At 36.5% G+C, this 24,351-nt stretch overlaps 1 protein-coding gene across 2 annotated transcripts in view; it reads left to right on the top strand.

Annotated features, from left to right (window-relative positions):
* The window catches only part of AP3B1 (adaptor related protein complex 3 subunit beta 1), a 225,136-nt gene that overhangs the window by 138,086 nt on the left and 62,699 nt on the right, over positions 1-24,351 (top strand). For both annotated transcript variants that reach the window (XR_008627187.1, XM_004613140.2), the window contains exons 21-22: positions 6,067-6,127; positions 12,061-12,167. Coding sequence is in view for 1 of the 2 variants with exons in the window: in XM_004613140.2 (XP_004613197.2) it covers positions 6,067-6,127; positions 12,061-12,167 (168 nt within the window). In the remaining variant the exon portion in view is untranslated. The remainder of the gene's footprint in view (positions 1-6,066; positions 6,128-12,060; positions 12,168-24,351) is intronic.

Below are 24,351 nucleotides of genomic sequence, written 5' to 3'. Positions count from 1 at the left end.
GTGGCCAAGTTTTAGAGAGTCTGGGCATTCTTTCTCATGCATTCTTTTTCTACCATTTCCTGTTTAGATCAGTTCTTTGTTACCTTCCTCTTAGAAATTGCCGTCTGTCATCCTTAGACACTTGGCCAATTCTAATCCTTCTGTACAGCTTCCAGGTTAGCTCTTAGTACATATAAAAATGTTTCATTGTCATTCGGTTCAGGAAGCTTCTTGAGTAAGCATGCTCACCCTTGCCTTTTCAGTCCTAAACCCGCTTCTTCCGATCCCATTGGTTCTCTGAATTTGCTCTCTGTTTTCCTGTTTCTGTGCCTTTGTTCTTCCTTTTGCACCATTTCTCTTATTACAGAAAATAAAAAGCTTTGGAGAAAGTGGATTTACATTACAGTGTGGCCCCCTTCCCTTCTACTTGAAAACAACTGTGTGAAACTACAAATGTTGCTTATGAGATAGTATTACTCCTGGGAACAGTGTAGGGACAGTCTAAAGAACGAGAACTAGTGTTGAATCATTCATGTTTTTGTCAGTCGGTATCATCCCCAACATATTCATAAGTCACAAAACTACATTCATGCATCGTAGTGTTGTGTATTTTTTGTGCTATTGATTGGAGATTCCCTTATCTGAAGGCAGACTGTGTCGGTAAATGATCTTCTTTCTCAAGTTACAATTGCTTTGATGGGAAAGTATATTTTTTATTTGTAGATGTTATTTTCTGAAATATATTTAATTGAGAAATATTTTAGTTTGAGTTTTATTCCTTTAATGAAATGATTCTTTGCCCCCAACATTATCTCTAACAAAATTACTTTCAGTCATTTCATATTTTAACTGTTTCTGGTACTTTACGTCATGTAAAAGGAAACATTATTTTAACAGTAGTAGAAAGAAAAATTAGTAATGCAGATCATATATCAGGAAAAGATTAACATTTATATTCCTTTGCTCATTAAAAAATTTTTTTCTGGTCTAAAATAAATTTTTATTATTTTATCTAATGTCCATAGAGTTTGCATTAAATTCTTACTGTGTAATAGTAACACACCTTTGCTCTTTTTTTTTTTCCTTTTTGGATCACACCGGGTGATGCTCAGGGGTTACTCCTGGCTCCGCACTTAGGAATTACTCCTGGCAGTGCTTGGGGGACCATATGGGATGCTGGGAATCGAACCTGGGTCAGCTGTGTGCAAGGCAAATGCCCTACGTGCTGTGCTATCAGTCCAGCCTCACCTTTGCTCATTTTTAAAAAACTAATACATTGTCTGCTTGTAAACAGTTTGACAGCAATTTTAATTAAAGACATTTAAGTTACCCACTTAAAAAATATATTAAACCTAGGCTTCAGTGTTTTTATAACTAACTGGTATATCAGAGTGCTTCTATGTTCTAGTTACTTCTATTAGTATAAGGATTGCTAGCCCACTACTTACTCCATAACGAGATACAGGTGGTTCAGTATTATCATCAGTGTCTGTCCAGACACTGAGTATTTAGGTCATTAATGGTAAAAATGTTGTCATGATTGTGCTTTGTTATTTACTTTTATGCATCTCTCTATATTAACATTTTAATTATATGAAAGTATATAAGGATAATAGTCCAGCAGGAAATAAATGTTTGACATATTTGCATTTAATGTAACATTTACTATTAAAAGCATTTCCATATTTGAATCAGTAATATACAATAAGATTAATTTTATACTAGCTTTGAAAAGTATAGTGCCATCCATATATTATACTAAGCAGGATTTGAGATGTCCTTGTCGTTGTCTTTATCATAGGTTAAGTGGATCTTATAAAATTTGATAATCCCATTTTGAGAGGTGCAGAGAAACTACATCACAGTGCTTGATGGATCAGTCGCTGGCATTGTGACTCTTGTCCAGACAGCAGTAAATGTTAGATCTGCCTTAATGAAAGACCGGTGAAAGATTCTGGGGTATACCATAAATATGGTAGATGATATGAAAAAGGCCATGGAAAAAAAGTAAAAGGAACTGTTTTCTCATTGATTTTTCTGCCCTGTTTGAGAAGTAGGAAACATGTTTTTCTTGTGTTGTTGTTTAAACATGGAGCAGTTATGAAACTTGTATGGATTATTGACTCTTGGTTTTTATTCTGACAATTCAAAGCCTTGCTTTTTCAATTTATGTCCTTCCCAGTTTATTCCTATTTTATGTTCTCCAGAAGCAAAAATACCATTTCAGCTCAACTAAGCTCTTCAAATCGCAGTGGCTGCTGTTAAATAGCTTTCTTCCTAAAAAAGATATGGTTTAACAGCAAATATTTGTTTATTAGCTTAAACCTCTTTTTTTAAAACTTAAAAAAGAACTCCCTGCCTCAGATTTTTAAAATCATATTTGTTTGATCACTTCAAAACAATCATTAAATTGTCCTTGATTGGTAATTCTAATTGAAAATATTTCATGTACATATATCCTGCTTTGTGAGGCTAGAAATTAGTCTTGAATTTTTGTTGATTTCAAAGCACAGTATGGTTTTGAGAATTCTATTGGTAATTCTAATTGAAAATATTGCGTGTACACACATCCTGCTTTATGAGACTAGAAATTAGTCTTGAATTTTTGTTGATTTCGAAGCACAGCATGGTTTTGAGAAACTTTCCCTATCACTTCTATTTCATAGTTCTCAATTCCAAACCTTTTTACAGTGGTTTGCATTTAAGGAGGAATATTTGATGCTTGATGTATCAGATCTTTTTTCTACTTGCTTTTAATCAGCATAAAAATGAACATGTATAATACATGAAAAATTATTACAGATATATTAAAACATATTTTTGTTTGTATTATTTAGGATTTAATATTTACTTCTAGTGTCTTTTATTATTTAGACTGAAATATATTAAGACGAAATCAGTATTTTAACCCTGTGACTTTGTATTTCATTTTGATAATGTTGATGTGTTGAGGTGTATAATCGAATACCATAGAAACAAAATGGAGATTTGAGGATGATGAATTGATAACGAGTTTTTTTTGTAGTGAGACTTTAAGATCAGTTACTGTTGTCCTTATAAAAGTCTAATACAGTCACTCAGCTGTTAAAAACCTAATCCTCTATTTAAAAAAATATACAAAAACAAATTGTCTATCTTTCTGCCTGATCTCTTCTCAAGTACTAACACAATGGAAACAGTGGGTGATCTGTCAATGTGTTTGGTTTGTCAATGATGGTTTTGTATAAATATTGGGAGGGTAAGAAATAAAATTCACACAGTAAAATATGATTTCATCTGCCTTTTCTCTGCAGCTCCATGGCTCATGCTGCGGTGTGAAATTCTCATTTTACACACTTTGCAGGCGGAGCACATGAATTATGCATTGAGCAAGAAAAATCTCCTGCCTCAAGTCCTATATGCATTTACCCAGGTTCTGTCTCTATTACCAAGATGAATTGCAAATGGAGAAATGTTTGATGGAATAGGGCTCTTAACTTCTTTGTTTAGAATTTAGATTTTTATTTTTATAGTAGATCTGTTAAGTATGAAAATGTTTTGAACTTACTATGGATTTTTTAAAATGAAAAATGAAATATAATATAAGAGAAGAATGCCAAAGACATCACAAGGCTTTTTATATCTTTGATTCAGAATGCAAAGCTTTTTCAATTCAGTAGAAATGACCATTATCTATTGCTAATGTTGTATTTCAGTCACTGGTTATTTGGTGTTCTCAGAAAGTCAATGCAATTCTATCCTTTTTGAGAGCCTTTCCCCCACCCCCATCTGTTTTAGGCTTCTAATGAGATATTATGCCAATTTCACATGCAGTTCTGTTCTATGATGTATATGACCTGATGTATATTTAATAGGTATTGGTACCTACTGTTAGCTGTAAAGTAGAAAATAAGGTATAGACTTGTCTTCAGTTTAACTTTCCTTGATTTGATAGGTTTCTAATTTTTCAGGTGGGGAGGTTACAGTTCCATAAAGACTGTCATGCACCATTGTAACTTACAGGAAACTACACCCATTGTGCTCAGCGTGGCATTTGATAAGTCACATGGTGATAACCTTTTTGGTGTATGTTCTTTCTTTACAGGAATGACATTCTAATTTGAGATGGCATTTTTATTCTGAACCTATTTTTTGTTACTTGTAATTTTAAATTTTCAGCTTCAAGATCAAATTTCTTCTATCCGTACCATAGATCAATAAATTGTTATGCATTTGAGGCAGAAAAAAAAGACACATATTATTTGTTTCATTTTTAAATAATGAATAAAAATGAAAGCCCATCTGGGTAGTTTAGAGTTTTCAGAGGCTGAACTAGTTATTTTGAGCAAGAAAAATTAAATCATACTGATGCTTTACTTAGTGTTTTAATGTATATTATTAAATGATCCTTAAAAATAATTTTCTGAGTATTAGTATAAGAAAAAATGGCTGAAACTTAAAATCATGTAAAAAGACTAATATAATTCAATGCAGTGCTCTTGTTCAGATGTCTGCCATTTTGAAAGAACTATTAACACAAGGTAGACTTTTAAAAAAGAAATTTTAATTTGAGGTAGCATGATTGACAGTGCTGTTTACAATAGGGTTTCATGTGTACAGTGCTCTAACCCCAGACCCTCCACCAGACTGTCTGCTTCTCTCCGCTGTTCTCCCAGTGTCTCTTCCCACCTGTGCCCTCTGCAAAATGTAGACTTTAAATTGTACTTTTTTCTTTAATTATACTTCTGTCATGGTGGTAGAAGTCCTTGTAGCAATTATTTGCAACAAATCCCATCAATGATTAGCAAGGAACTCCTTTGGCTGATTGTGAGTTTTCTGAAGACAGACTATGTCTTGGTTGTGTTATCCTGTTGTTTATTCCAGTACAGAACTTGGTACATATTTTAAAATTGTACCTACTGAATAAATAAGGAATCATTTAGCAAATAAGTGAAATTTAAAACCCTGTTAGTGAAACCAAGTTTTGGTCTTTAATTTGAAAACATTTAAGGGTTTTTAAAAGTACAGCTAATAAAACTCCAGTAACCTTGACTCACATTCATTTAGCAAAGTCACCTTTGTTGATCTTAGGTGATTCTAATGCCGCCTAGGACTGCATTCATTAATAAAATATGTACTTTTTCTGGATCTCTAACCAACCTGTGAATACTGAGGCTTTGGGACACTGCTGGGAATCAGACCTGGGTCTTCATATAGAAGAGGCAAGTGCATTACTGCTGAGGAACATAGGGACTTGTTCTTGTGTCTGATGATTCACGTTCTGAAAGTTCAGGAGACTGGACAAATAGATCTGAGGCTGAGGAATCCCTAACTAGCTGCCAGCTAGGTTTTTGAAATAGTTAACTCTTCCTCAACAGGAAATAGTAGGAAATTTGTAAAGTAATCCTTTTAAACCTGAAGATTTAGTGTCAAGAACATGTTTGGCAAGAAGTCTGATGAAATCAGTGTTGAAATATAAAGTACCTCGTATAATGCCTGCCACAGATTACCTGTCAGAAAAGGCTAATCAGGGGCTGGAGCGATAGCACAGCAGGTAGGGCATTTAACTTGCACTCGGCCGACCGGGTTTGAATCCCAGCATCCCATATGGTCCCCTGAGCACCGCCAGGAGTAATTCCTGAGTGAAGAGCCTGGAGTAACCCCTGTGCATCACCGGGTGTGACCCAAAAAGCAAAAAAATGAAAAAACAAAAAAACAAACAAAAAAGAAAAGGCTAATCAGAAGCTCTTCAATTATTTCAGAGCTCAGCATGCAATAAGTGTTTCCTTTTCTTAAATTGCTTATTTTTATTATTCTTCACAAAAAGTTGTCAAATGATGAAATGTTTGCTTTAAAATTTTTTTCTGATGTTCCTTTATAATCTTAAACACAGAATGTTTAAAAAAATGTTTACATGGTGGGGGAAATATTACTAACTAAAATGAAAAATTTCAGAAAGTACCTTCTGTATATTCTTACAAAATTTTTCTTTTATTTTCCCCCCGTTGGAAGAATAAATGAAGAAAGAACTGTTTATTTTGAGACCATAGGAAAATTTCACAAATTTGAAAAAGGAATTCAGTAAATGAAATATTTCTTGTTTTTTAGGAGAAAGACAAGAAAAGAGATCAAGATAAAAAAGTTGTGTCACTTCTAGATTTAGATGATTGTAAGTATTGCAATTTAAGTTAACGTTCCTGTATTTAGAAATTATTTGTTTTATTTTGATAATATTATTCATTCACATATCTTAAAATGTATCAACATCTCCAAAGAAAGACTTAGAGGATAAATAAGCAATAAATTTCTGGAATTTATTTTGTTAGTATCTTTTTCCTTTCATCTATTTAGCACATCATTTTTGCATCACCCAAGTAAAATTGGTCAAATAAAAGAATTCTAAATTCAAGAGTTTTTGCTTTAGTAACGTATGCTGTTTTACTTAGATTATTGGCCTTCTCTTAAAACTTCTACCTGGCTAATTGTTGATTGTGCAGATGGTAAACTCCCACTAAAAGAAGCATGGAATTGGGAAAGTAATTGGAAATAGAAAGGACATCACCATCTTTCTCTTGCCACCTTTACTTTGGGTACAGAGACTTTTTTGACTGTGGCTAAAGCTAAGAATACTTTAGTTTTGTTTAGTTTTTTGGACCACACCCTGCAATACTCAGGGATTAGTCTTGGATCTGTGCTCAGGAATCACTCCTGGTGGTGCTTTGGGGACCACATGGGATGCCAGGGATTGAACCCTGGTTGGCCATGTGCAAGGCAAATGCCCTTCCCACTGTCCTCCAGCTCCGTACCTAAGAATATTTTATCTGTAAAAAAAATCTCTGTCCCAAAAGATCCACTTCGTGGAATTTACCATTTCACTCATCTAGTAGGCAAAGATGTTCATCATCTCTCCTTAAATTCTCTCATCAGAAATAATGAAACTAGCTTTATTAATAGTAGATTTTTTAATTAATAGTAGATTTTATACGAGAGGTAGAGAAGCAAGTATAGTTTAGTAAATATTAAACTACTATAATTTTTCAATATAGTCCTATCCTAGAGATGAGTTGCATTTTTAAGTGGTCTTATTCTGTCATGGAACTTATCTATCTATATGGTTTGGCCTATTTTCAGTTGTCATGCAAAATTCTTAATATAGAGAAATTAAAATGTATAATACAGAGAAGTACTTAATATAGGAAAAAAATTAATGGAACTAAATTTCAATAATTCTGACTTGTTGGAAAGATGGTGAAGTTTCCCTATATTTTTTTAAAACTTATTTGCGAAGATTTTAAAGCAACATTCAGTATTGCTATAGTTTGGAGAAATATGCATCATACATATGCTTTTGATAGAAATATAAATAGGTACTGCTTTTTGTTGGCTTTATTGCTGTCATTTTACAGGGTCAGGCTAGGATCAGGACCACTGCATACAGTGGATATGAACTTTATTCCAAACTGAGCCACCTCCAGCCCTTGGTGTAGCTTTTGGAATTATTTTGGCAATATCTATGAATATTTGGCCTAGCAGTGACTTATCTCACTTCATTCAGAAAACATTTTCTAACACTGCTATGATCTAGATATCCAACTACATACTGAGATTTGAAATGCGAACAGCATTGACCTTGCCAAGAATGTCTCAAGTGCCAAGGACTTCGCTTAAGTATAATGGGAGAATCTGATAGTTTAGCCGTTATATAGCTGTGTTATAAGTGAAATGAGAAAAGATATGTGCACAGAATCTTTTAGATACTGGGGTACCCACCTAACAGTACCTGGATGTAAATATTAAGATTAGTTAAAGAATTGGTCAAAAGCCAAAAGGATAGAGAGAAGTTCAGGCATGGAAGAGGAAGAGCTGCCCAAAATAATCATTGTCCCTCTCTCACTAAAGTTCATACCCCCAGAAATAAACTGACTATTATAAATTTCTGTGATTAAAAAAAAAAATGTCATTTGATGTTTCCTTAGTTGATATGATGAAGTAATGTTCTCAGAAACCATAGTCGGTGATCCTAGTATGACCATTAATCAATGAAATTAATTATTATCTTTTGTCTCATTTTAGACATTGTTGAATGAAAAAAGAATAGAAGGGGCTGGAGTGATAGCACAGCGGGTAAGGCGTTTGCCTTGCACGCGGCCGACCCGGGTTCTAATCCCAGCACCCCATATGGTCCCCTGAGCACCGCCAGGGCTAATTCCTGAGTGAAGAGCCAGGAGTAACCCCTGTGCATCGCCGGGTGTGACCCAAAAACCAAAAAAAAAAAAAAAAAAAAAAAAAAAAAAAAAAAGAAAAAAAAAAAGAAAAAAGAATAGAAATTGGTTTCTTGAAATAGAAAGTTAGATTATTAGAGGAAGTGGGGGAGGGAGGCGGGAGGAAGTCTAGGAACATTGGTAGTGGGAAATGTACACTGGTGAAGGAACCAGTGTTGGAACATTGCCTGACTGAAATCCAATCATGAACAACTTTGTAACTGTGTGTCTCACAGATTCAATTTTAAAAAGTTAGATTTTTTTTTTCTTTTTGGGTCACACCTAGCGATACACAGGGGTTACTCCTGGCTCTGCACTCAGGAGTTACTCCTGGTGGTGCTCAGGGGACCATATGGGATGCTGGGAATTGAACACGGGTCACCTAGGTGCAAGGCAAACGCCCTATCCGCTGTGCTATCATTCCAGCCCCAAAGTTAGATTATTTTTTTTAAAATAGAAATTGCCTTTAGCTTATGAAATTATTATTCTATTTCATGGACTTACTGATATTTATTCTGGAATAATATATGACCTTAGACTGGAGAGAGAGTACTGGGGTTAAGGCATTTGCCTTACAAATGCTGTTGACCCCATTCAGTCCCTGGCATTACAGTCCCGAGAGCATTGCAGGGGTGATCCCTGAGTACAGAGCTAGAGAAAGCCCTGAACGCTGCCCGGTGTAGCCCTCAAACATACATATGGCCTGAATTAGATGAATTGAGATTATTCTTTTGTTTTTCTTGACATATTTTATATTTCTGGAAATCAAAACAGTTTTATACCCCATACATTCCATGTGATCTCAGTAGCATGATTATAAAGTAGAAATCCTATTCTCCTTTTATAAGAAATATCACTATATCACTGTCATCCTGTTGCTCATCGATTTGCTCAAGCGGGCACCAGTAACATCTCCATTGTGAGACCTGTTACTGTTTTGGCACATTGAATACGCCATGGGTAGCTTGCCAGGTTCTGCTGTGTGGGCGGGATACTTTTGGTAGCTTGCTGGGCTCTCTGAGAGGGGCGGAGGAATCGAACCCGGGTTGGCCGCGTGCAAGGCGAACACCCTGTCCACTGCACTGTTGCTCCAGCCCATAAGAAATATAAACTTGAAATAGAAAGTTAGATTATTATGTTATTTGTTCAACTAACTATAAAGTCTTTTTAAGAAGTTATCAACCAATAATAGGTTAATGATAAAACTTATGGTCTGTGATGGCACGTTGTTGAATAATTGAGTAATGTGGCTAAGAGGAGTAACACTAAATTTCAGTCCCAGGTCTCTTACTGTATAATCTCTGCCAAGTTATTTAATCCCCATGTACTTTCATTCCTTTATCTATAAAATTGGGGTGGTAGTACTGTGTTTTAGATTTATTAAGAAAATTAAATTTGGGGCCCAGAGTGATAGTACAGTGCGTCTGACTTAGGTTCGGTCCCCAGCATTCAGTATGATTTCCCCAAGCCCACCGGGGCGATCCTTAAGCACAGAGCAGAAGAAAGCCCTGAGTACTGCTGGTGTGACCAAAAATCAAAGGAACAACTATCTATATGATAAGCATTATCTAAGAAGATAATGATGTCAAGGAAGTAACAGCAAAGACAACATATTTTTATTCAAGATAGAAGAGCCAGGAGTTGGAGGTACAGTACAGCAGGTAGAACATTTGCTTTGCACGTGCTATCACAGATGGTCCCTCGAGCCTGCCACAGGTGACCCTCTGAGCATAGAGCCACAAGTAAGTCCTGAGCACTGCCAGGTGAGGCCCAAAACCAAGAAGAAGAAAAAAAAAAGAACCAGTTTTATGATGTCTTCAATATAAATGCTTTTTCTATAGGCCCAAGATGTGACTCTGGTGGAGAAAGTCACTTATGTATGTGAGGTTCTGGGTTCAATCCCTAGCTCTGCCTTAAAATAAATAAGCTCACTGCTTCTCACTGCCGTCATATAATTTCCGTTGTTTTCATCTTATGACTAACTATTTAAATTCTTCCTCAAGCTTGCGCTACTTCCTGATCAGCCATGCTGCACTACCATATTTATCATAGCACTGCCCTTTTTGCTAGAATTTAGCATCTCCCTTTGTACTATAGGATAAATCCAACTCCCTTGGCTTTCTGGTCTCTCACCTCTCAGCTATTTTATGTCATTTTCCCATCCAGTAATTAACTAGTCTTTTCTGTTATTCAGCTCCTATCCTTACTGATCGGGACTTTAGGTGTTGGGGGGGAACATTGAAGGGGATGGAAAACTGCCTTGCATTCTGGAGCCCAGATTCCACGGGGTCCAGCACTGCCTCGTTTAGCCCTAACAAGCCCTATCCTTTGAGAATGTTCTCCTTTTGGCCATATCATTTATGGACTATGATGACTAGTATATACTTAAATATTTTTTTCCTTCAAGTGCATGTATTTTTTTTTCCCTTTCCCCTTAGTTTTGGGGCCACACCTGGCAGTGCTCAGAGGATTACTGCTCTCAGGAATTACTCCTGGCAGTGCTCAGGGGACCATAAGGGATGTCAGAGGCTGAACCTAGGTCAGCTGTGTGACAGGCAAATGCCCTGCCTGTTGTACTATCACTCCAGCTCTGTGTGTGTGTATGTGTGTGTCTGTGCATCTGTGTGTCTGTCTTTTATTTTTTTTCATGCTTTAAGCTAATTGAAAACAGGGTTAATATCTTAAACTTCTCAGATTCTTGTCTTTTCAAAAAATACTTGTTATTAACTTTATGAATAGATTTTGGTCTAATTTGTAAGATATTATGAGACCAAAATGAGAAGGGAGTATTTTGAAAAGTGATGCCAAATTAAGTAAATTTTGCTTTACTCTTTGTTTTGGAGTTAGAATTTGATGGAAGCTAGAACTTTTTCCATGTCATAATTTTTATATTCATACAGGGAACAGGTGAGCATTTAATAAGCACTAAAATAGCTTAAAACCTGCTCTCACAGACTAGTAGAAGTAAAAGCCTCTGAAGACATTTACTTAGCAGAGCTCAAATATGAGTGGATGGATGATAAAGTTAGGGATAAGTTTGTACTATGCTCTCCATTATGTCATAGCCATTTAATAAATGTAATCAAAATTTAAAATAAATTTCCTTAGTTGTACTAACCACTTATCAAGAATACATTAGGCTGTAGTTGGTGACTGTCATATTCGACAGCATAGCAGTAGAACACTACTGTCATCACAGAAAATTCTATAGAAAAAGCTGAGATCCACCACAAAGAACCTTTGTAGGTAGTTGTAAGTATTTAAAGTCTCTTAATTAGAAGAAATATGATACTTTTGTATTTTTAAGATTTTTCAAATTTCAGGTACCTGACCTCATAGGAATTTTTGAACCAGTCACATATTTCTCTATGGCACATGGCGTTTGTTAACAAAGAAAGGAACTGGACCCCTATAATCATTAAAATGGAGAATTAGAAAAGCATTTAAATACTCTTATTAGACTTTAACTCGACTATAGAATTCTTCTAAAAATATTGTTATTCTTTTGATTAGTATGGGAAAATAAATTATAAGATAGTTGCTGGGTGATAAATGTTAGTAATAATATTAAATGATAAAAATTGTCAAACACTATTAATCAGTATGTTTAATATTCTTATTTTGTTACAGGATTTTTAAAATGTTACATGTTTTAAAGGCTAAGACTAATAATTGCCTTGACTTAATAATAATATGGCTAAATCAGGATGCTAAATAGAATTGTCATAGATTTATTAATCAAGGTAATATAATTAGATTTATTAACAAAATTAAAATGCTTCTTTTCATAATATGGATTAAGTGTTCATGCAGATGTGATCATTTGGTTTTTTTCTCGTAGTTAACCCAGTGTCCACTCCAGTTGCGCTTCCTACAACAGCCCTTTCTCCGAGCTTGATAGCTGATCTGGAAGGCTTAAATTTGTCAACTTCTTCATCAGTCATCAGTGTAAGTGATTTTCAGAATACTTTAACTCAAGTTTTCAAATGATATGTTTCAAATATTTGGTGCATCTTTTATTAAAATGCAAACAGTTACTTGGGTTCTTGGTCCTCAATACTAGGAATACAATTCAGAACTGACCTTTCAGTTTCGTATTTTTTAAATTTGCTTCGAACAACCCATTATCATCTCAATTTACTTCTGTTTGTTGTTCCCATTTGGTTATTATGTATACATTTTTCCTCAGGCCTGTTGTAGGCCTATAACATACAGAGTTCTTGCCAGATCCAATTATTTTGTTTTTTTAAGTTCTAGTATTAAAAATGTTGTCTGTATTAACGGACTTGGTCTCACTCAAGCCCTGCCAACTAATCTTTTTCTTAGGCTACTAAATTTACCTGTTTTTATTGTCAAATCCAAGGTTGTCTTTCTCTTTTTGTATCTTTAAACATTTTTTTACATGGCTTGGTGTCTTTTTTTATAAAAAAAATTCTTTACTATTAGTTATAGTTGTGATTTGAAGTGCGATACTAGAGACTTGCCTATCTATCAGTAATGCTATTCTGTCATTCTGTCTGAAACTGTAGTCAGTCTTTCTCTGTTAGCATATTCTGTTCACTAACCTTTAATTAAATCAGACATGCTCCTTAGGCTATGTAATCTGTCGAGATATTTGACCTCCTGTTAATTTGTTGTCAGAAATCTGACAAAGAGAGTCAACTGTAGTTCTGGTAGTAACACAGCCTGAATAGAGCTGATATATCATTGGTTCCCTGAACAGAGCTGATATATCAGTGGTTCCCAGATCTGGCAGGGCATTGCAGCAAATAAAATCCGTGTCTGGGCTTCTGGGAAGCATGGAGTTGCTTTTTCAGGAATCACTAAGGAGGAGTGAGGTTATGACAGGACAGTTTACCCACCAGAGCAAAAGTGGGCAGGACCATACAGTGAAATATTCAAAAAGACCATGCATTTCTCTTCATTTTAGTCAATACCCATAGAAAAGATCGTTGAAAACTCTTAAAGTTGTAATATTGACTTTAAATTGTAGAATGTGATTCTTAAGCCACTTAGAAACAAGTAGAATGGTGTTTGGGATTTCAATATTTTCTACTATTAAAACAAAAGGGCGCATCCAAAGAGGTAAGAGGAAAGCAATAAAAATAAGCAATTATCACGAAATCACGAAATCTCCGTTAATCGTTGATTTCTCGAGCGGGCTCAGTAACCTCTCCATTCGTCCTTTCCCTTGAGATCTTAGAAGTCTCTCTTGACTTGACCCTCCCAACGATGTCGCACTGGAGGCTTTTTCAGGGTCAGGGGAATGAGATCCAGCTTGTTACTGTATTTAGCATTTGAATACACCATGGGAAGCTTGCAAGGCTGTTCCATGTGGGTAGGAAACTCTCAGAAGCTTGCCAGTTTCTCCCAGAGGGAGAAGTAGGCTACAAGATATCGCGTGGCTGCTTTGCGGCTGCGTACTTCTGGAGCTTGCTTTTAAGTCTCTGGATATTGGCCGTTGATGGAATCACACACACCTGGGTTCCTCTGCCGGTATCTTCATGCGCGAGGCCCATCCGAACGTGTGGAGAGGGGCCCTGGGCATGGTTGTAGCCAGGTTCCAGTGGTCTTCGGTCGCCGGGAGCTCTGCTCGGGGTGGGGAGGGAAGCTAGAGCCCACCCCCTTCGAGGGGCCCCAGGGAAGATAGCCAGGCGTGCGGGCAAGAGACTCTCTGCATCACTCTCTTCTGGGAGCTTGCTTTTTAAGATTCTGGATATTGACCATTGATGGAATCACACGCACCTGGGCCCCTCCGCCAGCACTCCCATGCGTGAGGCCCGTCCAAACATGTGGACATGGCCGCAGCTAGGTTCCAGTGGTCCTCAGTCGCAGGGAGCCCCACTCGGGGTGGGGAGGGAAGCCGGAGCCCATCCCCTCCGAGGGGCCCCAGGGAAGACAGCCAGGCATGTGGGCAAGAGACTCTTTTAAATATTTAATAGGCATATATTAAGTATTTGCAGTAGGTTGCAAAAAGAAAGTAGTAATTTTCAAAAGTATGAAGCAGTTAGTCTTTTAGGGAACAAAATACCTTAAAATGTTGGGAGATATTAAGGTAGTGGGGGAAGAAAAAACTTGAGTTCAGATATGTGATGACAAGGGTATAAATCTTCGCTTTGTCATCTACTAATGTAACTAGCAGATGTGTAAGTTTTCTGCTCCTGAATTGCCTATGGAGATTAAGCTACCTCACAGGATTGTTTCCCTCACAGGAATATTCAGCATAGTAAATGTACAGCTTAGAACCGAGACAGCTTAAAACAATGTCTTTAGTCAATTGATGGTTAGCTACTAATATCTTCAAGACTAATATATGAGAATGGACCTTAACATACTTTATTAGCTAAAGAGGAGTGCAGTTAACATTCGAAAATCTTACTGAACAATTTTCATTCATCACAAAAGTAATCAGAGACCTAACCTTTCAGACCAAAGAAAATGTTCACCAGCTTGAATTTTTTGAAGAAAATGAAAAACATTTTATCCAAAAAGTATGCTTTATAAATGCAGTAGGACATCAATCTCAAATTACATACATGTACTAATCAGAATGGCAATTAGAAATACTCCAACAGCAATCAATTAAGGTAATGAATCCAATTTAAGACAAAATATATGTAGGCCATTGAAAAGTGGAGCCTATAGAAATCAACTGAAGGTTCTGGTAGGGAATAGCATGGGTCCTCATCCTATCTCCACCCTCCACACAGTGCTGAGAAAAGCTCAAGTCAGACAGTACTGTGAATTTAGAATGAAGTAGGCTAAATGCGTCAGATGAAAATTATCAAAAATTCATCAAAAATTAACCCTGCCCTAGTGGTTAAGGTTCTAAAACAGTCTTTTTTAAATTCTGAAGTGAAATTTATAGAAGAGCGTAGCCATCATTTCAAAATCAACGTGTTGTTTCCATTGAATAGAAAGAAGAAATAATGGTAATTTATAACAAATAGTAGTTAAATGCTTAAACATGATCATTGATACATACCACAACTTTTTGCATAGTTGGACATTTGGGTTGTTTGTACTGTGAGGTAGGATGAACATAGGTGTGCATACATCTTTTCTAATTATTTTTTTTTTAATTTTTGGGATAGAAATCAAGAAGTGGTACTACTGAATTGTGTAGGAATTCTATTCCGTTTTGTTTGTTTGTTTTTGAGGATTCTTCATGTTGCTTTCCATAGAGGTTGAAGCAGACAACATTTTCAACAGCAGTGGATAAGGGTTCCTTTCTCACCACAAACCTGCTAAAACCAGCTATTTTCAGATTTTTTGATACATACCATTCTCACAGGTGTGCAGTGATAACTCACTGTGTTTTATTTCCACTTTCCTAATCATAAGTGATGATGATTAGGATTTTCACATGCATGTTAGCCATCTCTGTGTCTTCTTCGGGGAAATGTCTGTTCATCTCTTCACCCTATTTATGGCTGGGGTTATTGGAATGTTTTGTTGGTGATTATTGTGTTCTATGAATCTTGAATGTCAACCCTTTATCAGAATTATGTGCAAATATTTTCTCTCATTCAGAAGAGTGTCTTTTTATTAGAACTTGAGTTTCTTTCACTGGGCAGAAGCTTTCTTGTTTGATGTAGCCACATTTGTTCATTTTTGGTTTTGTGGTCTGTGCCACTGTGGTCATCCTGTTAAAGAGTCCCTTGTGGTCAATTTTCTGGAGAGTTCTGCCGATGTTTTCAGCAATGTATTTTATCGATTCTGGTCTAATCTTGAAATCTTTAACCCACTCAGAATTTTTCTTTTAAAGGGTGTGAGGTATGGTTCTAATCATACTGTGTTTTAAAATACTGGAAATAAGAGTGGAAGAAATTCATCCTAATTTCACCGCTTCTCTGAATAATGATATTATGTATTCTAGACAGTTTTCTTTATATTTGTTAGTATCTTCCTGTTTCTATAATAAAGGCATATGTTATACAAAAAACAATGATTTTTAAAAATTTTTTATTAGTGAATCATCGTGAAGTACAGTTACAAACTTATGAACTTTCGTGTTTGCATTTCAGTCATACAGTGATTATTTACCCATCCCTCCACCAGTGCTCATTCACCAATGATCCAATGATCCCAGTATCCCTCCCACCACCCCTGCCCCATCCCCCACCACCCCACCCTGCCTCTGTGGCAGGGCATTTCCTTTTGTTCTCTCTCCTTTTGGGTGTTGTAGTTTGCGACAGAGGTATTGAGGGTATTGAGTGGCCTTCATGTTCAGTCTATGATCTGCTTTCAGCACGCGTCTTTCTACCCAAATGGGTCCTCCCAACATCCTCTGCTTGGTGTTCCCTTGTCTATCTCAGCTGAAAACAATGATTTTTTTTTTAAAAATAGGAAGAGATCTCTATGAATCACTAGGATTCCTGTTTATGTTTTAATATTTGATCAGGATTATGGAATTCTAAAAGAATAGTGTCAGAACTGAGGGCTGAGTGTAACAGAGACGTTACTGGTGCCCGCACGAGTAAATCAACGAATAACAGGATGACCGTGATACAGTGTCAGAACAGTAAATCTGTATAATACCATTCCCAGCACCATAGTTCTAGTGTCACCCTGCTATCAAAAGATCCCTCTACTCACTCCTTCTACCCTTTCCTTTTAATGTAGTAAGTACCATCATTTATACTGAGTATCAGAATTAGTTTTGTTGTTGCTGGTTCATTTACTTTATTTGTATTCTACATACAAACTAAAACTTCAGATAATGATTTTTCATTTTCTTGCTTATTTCACTTATTGTAATCATCTCAAGATTCATCCACTTTGTCTCATAAAACTCAATTTAATCTTTTCTCTATTGGTCAAGTGGTATTATATTAAGTATATATACCATAGCTTCATCTTGGCATTCCTTTTTTACTTTTTTTTCCCTCCACACATTATTATGTGACCTTTTTATAATACACACACATTACCATTGATTCCCTTAGGAGAGAGAGTGAGGTCTGGGAGGGAGTCAAACTATTGCACTTCTTTCCCCAAAATACTTTATATTTAAAACATCATTAGTTGAAGTAATAATAAATATTCACTACTAAATATTGTAGTTGTCATATACATGTTAAGTGCTACCATATCCTGTATACATGATCTCGTTCAGTTTACTTTTCATAACAGATGTAACTAGATACCATCCTTTACTTTAAAATGCATATTTTGATGGTTTCCTTATTTTCTGAGTTTTTACTAGTTAATTCTAATTTACTTGACAGTTACATTCTAAGAGCAAGAAACTGAACTTGAGTTAAAGTTCATTCTTCCAAATGTATGACTTTCCCCCATCTGCTTTCCTTTAGATTTGTATGCATTAGTTTTTCTATGTTATACAGAGTGAACACCTTAAAATAAATTAATTACTCAGTTGTAATTTTACATTCTCATTAATCATCTTTACTTTTTATTTGCCTACAGCCTTTTTATTCATAGGTGGTGCTAACTTAATTCATACTTCATTCCAGCTTAATTTTTATAAATTTTAAATTAGATCAAATCTGTGAGGTGTGGGTTTAATTCCATTTAAATAGAAGGTTTTTTAAAAAATAAAATGTCTTAAGATTCAAATACCTATATAAAACTTTTAATAAAATAAATCACTGCATCACTGTTGTCTTGTTGCTCATTGATTTGCTTGAGTGGGCACCAGTAACGTCTCCGTTTGTCCCTGTTGCATTCAGGGTCAGGGGAATGAGGCCCATTATTGTTACTGTTTTTGGCATATTGAATAAGCTACGGGTAGCTTGCCAGGCTCTACCGTGCGAGATTTTGCATCGCTCTCATTTGGAGCTTTGTAAAATAAATAAAATTAAAACCCTATATATTTTTATTTTAAGAATTGTTTTACTTCTCTTAGGCAAGTAAGTGATTACGATGGTAACTTTAAAAATACCTTCAATATATGGAAACAAAGATTTTTAAATTAGTAGGAAAGAAAAAGATTTATCTTTGATAAATTCAAACACCGATAACCCGACTTTTAGTTACTAGAATTCTTGGCTCCTGTATTTTGCAGTATTTTGTGTGAGTATAACCAATAATGGCTTCCAGTGCCTAAAAACTTTAACATAAAATTTGTAAGGCAGATAAGGACCTGTGCTATCATAATATTTTTCTGTACCACTAGATATTCGCATTTTGTATTATACACAGAGGACTAAGATACTTTACCATAGCCCAGTTTCACTCACATGAAAGATTTTTTTTAAAAAAATCGTTTGTTTTTGGGTGACAGCTGGTGATACTCAGGATTTACTCCTGGCTCAGTGCTCAGGGATCACTCATGATGGGCTTGGGGGACCAAATGAGATGATGGGAATCGAACTTAATCAGCCAGGTGCATGGCAAGTGCCCTACTGCTGTACTATCACTCTGACCCTGGGAGACAACACAGAATGATGACCATAGACATCACTATACCAAGCATTACAGATAACAGGTCAATAAGATGTATGTTTGCTTCATTATAGAACTCACAGCTTAGTGGATGAAACATATCAGAAAACTTGTATCAAATGTTATAAGAACCATAAAAGGAGTAAGTAATTTTGCCCAAGGGACTGTCAATAGAGATGTGGACAAAGATATTTATGTTGGGTCCTGAAAAATAACTGAGTTTATCAATATGGAAGAAAGAGTGGTCATACATAGTCAATAAAAATGTGTACTGTAGTTTTGAGAAATTATATATCTGTGTAGCTTATAAACAGAATGCATATTAATTCCCTAGAAGAGCGTGAAAGAGAAACCAGAACTGGAGAAAGAAAAGCTCAGTTTGGTATAATGCTTGGAGCAGTCTGACTTGACGATAAGGACAGGACTTAGTTGTCCAGACCAGTGTATTGACCCAGGATTTCTGATTCTGACTAGAAGTTTAGGGCCTTCCTAAAGCCACACCCTTATATTTGCGGATTCACTCAAACAACAAAATTTAGGAAAGTGCTGTATTTTTTGTTTTGGCGTTTTGGTTTTTGGATCACTCCTGGCAATGCCCAGGCTTGGTTGCACGCAGGCAAGTACCTTAATTCCTGTACCATCGCTGTGGCTGTAAGATGACTTATGACAGCAAGTTAGAACCATCCCAAGGAACAGTCACAAAGGCAATCCCAGCAGGCTGAATTGCTTAGCTTCCGAGTTACCTTCACTGTCACTGTCATCGAGTTACCTTACTGGCATTAAAGTGTGATGTGTGTAGAATTTTGTCATCCAGGGAAACTGCCAGGCTTGAGTGCCCAGAGTCCTTACTAAGACTTTATTACATAGATGCAGTTCAGTTGTTACCAAGGAGGTGAATTCAGTCATCAGCCCTCTTTTCCTGATCTGGCTATTATCAGTTTCCCAGAGCCCCAGATCATAAGGTAGGTTTCTGGCATGTCCAACCCTCAACCCCATGCCTCACCCTGTTATCTGCTTCTCCTTCACATGCGCCACCAGGACTTACCTTATCAGCATAAACTCTCAGGGACTGACTCCTAAAAGCCCACCATGAATAATAAAAACTTGGTCTCACTAAGAAAAGTCCTAGGATTTAGAGGTTGGTTAAAAAGAGCTAGGACAAAGTCTAGATCTCAGACAAAATTCCTTACTCTGCATATACTATTCAGTGTTCCTTAAAAAGTATTTATTCAGAGCCCAATAGGAGGCCCCAGGCCTTAACAGCCTAAGTTTCCACTTGAACATGTGGTGAACTAAATGCTTTGTTTTGTGTTTCTCTTCCTGGATGGTGGTCGCTGGCCCTCCCGAGGTGACCTGAGGGTACCCTGGTGCATTTGGGGCCAATTGCCACTCTCTGGCAGGCCGACAGTGACGGACAAATGAAGGAACTCAGGTCACAGGCTAGTTGATAATCATCGGCCGTTTTTTCAAGTCTCACAGCATAAATTATAGAGAATAATGAAGGGTGGGGGTAGCAGTTACACATAGGTGTGGTTGAACTTGATCATAAACAATGAACAGATGTAAAAGCCCTTCCTTCAGGGGAAATTCTTCTAGGAGATACTCAAGGGCAAAATCTCATCTAAGTGCTCAGCACTCTAGATTCCTGCTAGGAGATCTGTCCAAGGGTGGAATTCCATCTAAGGAAGTATTGCTTTCTCCTTTCCTTAGCCAGTATCCATTTAAATGATCACCTTAAATTTACTTCTTAATAATATTTCTAGTCATTTTGTATGGACATAGTAAGAGATAATATTCAGCTTAGAGAGTGGCTTTTCCTGGGGACATCTCGCTGTATATTTCAGACCACAGTCCTCAGGCCAGGTTAGTCTTTCCTAACCCAACCAGGGTCGTTTTTCAGTCACTTTTTTGGAGTCATGACAGATTTTGTTCCATGACCATGCTCTTAACTATTACACTTCTTATGGTGCTTAACCTTCGCTTTTTGATGCAAGGGTAGCTTACAGCTTGCCCTGTGTCCATCCAAGTCCCTTGCTGGGACCTTTGTTTTGGGGTATTAGGAACTAAGGACAACTGAGGCTTAAGTCAAGTAAATATAACGGATGGTACCAATTAACTCCCATGTTACAAAAGCATGGCATTAACTTTAACTGTCTTCCTGTGTCTATGCAAAAGGACGTTGCTGTAAAATAAACTATGCAAAGGACATAAAGGAAAGAGAAGAGCAATGTATCACTGATATATACAGAATCCAGAGCCCTCAGAAGAATTTGACTTCACAAGTTACAGGGTCTGACTTGGGCGGTATAAGTGATTAACTAGGGGAAGAGGAACACGAAGGAGAGGTTAAAGATAAACACAGAAGATTGGGAGTGCCTAATGGAATTGGGTGTGCCTTGGGAGCACTTTGGTGGGAGTAACTTGATACTAAGCTCCCTGCTGGGGGGGTGGGGGAGGAAAAGGACAGTGTTATTTCTTAAAATGTTTAGAACAGTAATCCAACAATTTTTGTGGCATAATTTTGCTCTGGAAACTTCTGTAGATTAGAGTTTAAACTGTAGATGTCTGAACTACTTTTTCTGATGACTAGAGAGATCCTCACACTCTGAGCTCTTCCCCTTTGCTGCCCTTGAATTGGCACCGAAATGCTTCATGGTGGCCAGGTGCAGAAAATCATGGCAGTGAAGCATTTAACTATAGCCTATGCTGGTTGTCGGGAGTAACCAGCATTCAGAGTCTTGTGACCAGACAGAAGTAGCATCAGGCTTCTTAGAAGGACCAAGAGGATAAGTGACAAAGGTGCTTTTGCCCTGTCATAGACCTACAGGCTAAAGAGTAGAACGAAGGAAACCTGTAGGTGATATAGTAGAATTTGGATTGACAGAGGGAGGCAAAGAAAAGGCGTGATTTGTACACAGACCAGATTCAGCACCTGGAGTTCATGCTCATCATTGAGTTCTTTCATGTTCCTCACGTGTGAAGTGTAGAGAAATGGCAGCACATAGGCTCAGAGCTTTGGCTATTGATGACGATTGGTGACTAATGAGGTTGTAGTTGTCTGTGATTAGGGACAGGTACTGATTCTGTTGAAGTCGAATTTAATTGGCAGAGAAGAATGCCTATCAAACTTGCTTTGGGCATGGACAGCTGCCCTATTAACTTTAAAAATAATACAAAGAAAAAATAACAGTGTAATTTATGAAGTGGAACTGATGCACTCAGTTTGCAATATTAAAACAGTTTGTGGACTTATTGAGATAATTGCTTACAATGATGACACTTATAATTGAAGTTGATCTCTCATTCTCTGAGGTAGATTTTTACGGAAATGTATCTCTCTGTTTCTCTTTTCAATTAATGTTACCCTAGGACTTTTTCATTTTGTTTTCCAATTTGTCTGTCTATGCCAGAGACCCCACTTTCTTTTAATTTATCTTTTTGGATAAATTGCTTTGAGGAAGAATTTGTTGCGTATTGGTGTTTAAGTCATAGACCAAATGATTCGTGAATATATGGTCTTGTTTCCAGAACCAATGATAAAATAGATGTGATAGAATCTATTTTCTAGTATGCCAGAAATTACTTTGTAAAAGAGACTTTAAAAATCTAAGGTGTATATATAAGTTCTAAGCTATGAGAGAAGTCCAGATAAGATCAGACTCTGAGATTAGAACTGTAAGAAATTATAAGTCAAATTTTAAGGGAATTTTGTCATTTTAAATTTGGGAAAAATCTTTTATTTGTTCTGATGAAAATGTCAGTAGTCATGGAACTGTGGTAAAAATAATGAAAAATCACTGGCCTGGGTCAGCTTAAATTGAAAACATTTTTTAATTAAAGTTTGACAGTATTTTGTACTTCATTGCCTAGACACATCCCATCTTACTCTTTTTCTCAATTCTCTTCTGAGTATGAGTTGCTTTAATTTTTAATTAAACCTTAAATTGTGCCATGTTCAGGCATCATCTTTATTGTTGCACTAGTCAGAAAGTTCACTTTGCTCTCCCTTGGTGAGGTTCTTAAAGGAGCTACTCTCAAAACACTGCTAATTTCTAGTTTCAGAGTTTTTATTGCAAAATATTTTTAATTTGTTATAAGCAGATACATATATCTGCTTAAGTTATATAACTTAATACTTAAGTTGTTATATAAATTAACAGCTCAAGTTAACAACTTAAGTTCTGAGTGGTGGGTAGTGTCGGTTTTATAACAAAATTCTCCACAGTTCAAAAATTAGTAATAGTTATGTTATGAATCAGGTTACTCACCAGAACAAAGAAACTGTGGATTTAAATCAAATCTGTATGAAACTGCAAGATTAAAGGGAGGATGGTAAAGAAAGCTGGTGTGCCTTTTTTTTCTTATCTACTTTGTGCAGTTTTATTTACTATGAATTCACTTTTTCCAAAACTTTTTTCAAAATATTTATCAAGCATTTCTTTGCTAAGACTATGCTTCCAGCTTTTATTTATTATGGCTCATTGTATTCTCACAAGAAGTGAGGCTTTTAAAATATCATTTATTGGGACTAGAGAAATAGCTCAAGGGGCTGAGCATGTACTTTGCGTGCAGGAGGCCTGGATTCGATCCCTGGCACTGTGCTGTCAGAGTCACTGTGTGTACGTTGCTGGGAGTGACCAGGAAGTGACCAAAAACGAGAAAGATCATTTGTTTCAAAGAGATCTCAGGGCCAGGGAGATAGTACAGCAGATAGGAGGCTGGCCTTGCATGGGGCTGTGCTGGGTTCGATCCCTGGCATCCCATATGGTCCCCCAGCCCCACCAGGAATGGTTCCTGAATGAAGAGCCAGAAATAACCCCTGAGCACTGCTGGGTGTCATGCCCATGGGGGTGGGGAGGAAGGGAGGGAGGGAGAGAGAGAGAGAGAGAGAGAGAGAGAGAGAGAGAGAGAGAGAGAGAGAGAGAGAGAAAGAGAGAGAGAGAGAGGATCTCATCTGTTCTGATAAGTCCAAAGTTGATCATTGTTTGTGTCAACTGCAGTATTTTAGATTTTGTTTTTGCATTGAATTGTGGTATTTGCCATGAAAAATACTTTAGGCTATCTTCTCATCACAGCTGGTTATGTCATAATCATTAATTGTATACATATATATATGTATATATATGTCACATATATGTGTAACATGCATCTGACAACTTCCATTACCTGCGCTCCTCTCATAAAGCTTGCCAAAAATTTCCTTACCATAGAAAAGAACGTGGTATAGAAAATCGTTTATTATTTTAATGTATTGACTCTTTTGGCATGAGAAACCTGACATCAGAAACATGGAAATTAATATTTTGACACATAAAAATTTTTGCATCTCTTCAAAATAAAAAAAATAATTTTAGATGTCACATGCCCAATCAACAATACATTAACTTATTACCAGAGTAGTAAGTACAATATATGACCGTAATAGCAAAGAAAAGTAAAAGCCACTTATCTCAAAGTATATCAGATACACTATTATTCAGATCATTCAGGAATGTAATTAGAGGCAGCTTTCATAGGTCTATCAATAAGGATAATTTCTTTAAATTTGCAGCTGTTCCACTTTAATAAATATGTAAATATCTCCTTCAGATGTTAAATTAAAAATCAAAATCTGATCTTCGTTATACTTCTCAAAATAAAAATTCTCAAAAAAAGAAACAACTGCAGCATGCATGCTTTTATGAAGAATACCAGCCAGATGTAATTTGAGTGTCTTGTGTGTTTC

The sequence above is a fragment of the Sorex araneus genome, chromosome 1, assembly GCF_027595985.1.
Source record: "Sorex araneus isolate mSorAra2 chromosome 1, mSorAra2.pri, whole genome shotgun sequence".
In the NCBI taxonomy this organism is placed as follows: Eukaryota; Metazoa; Chordata; class Mammalia; order Eulipotyphla; family Soricidae; genus Sorex; species Sorex araneus.
Note: the sequence above shows the minus strand (reverse complement) of the source record. Positions and strands in the feature narration are given on the sequence as shown.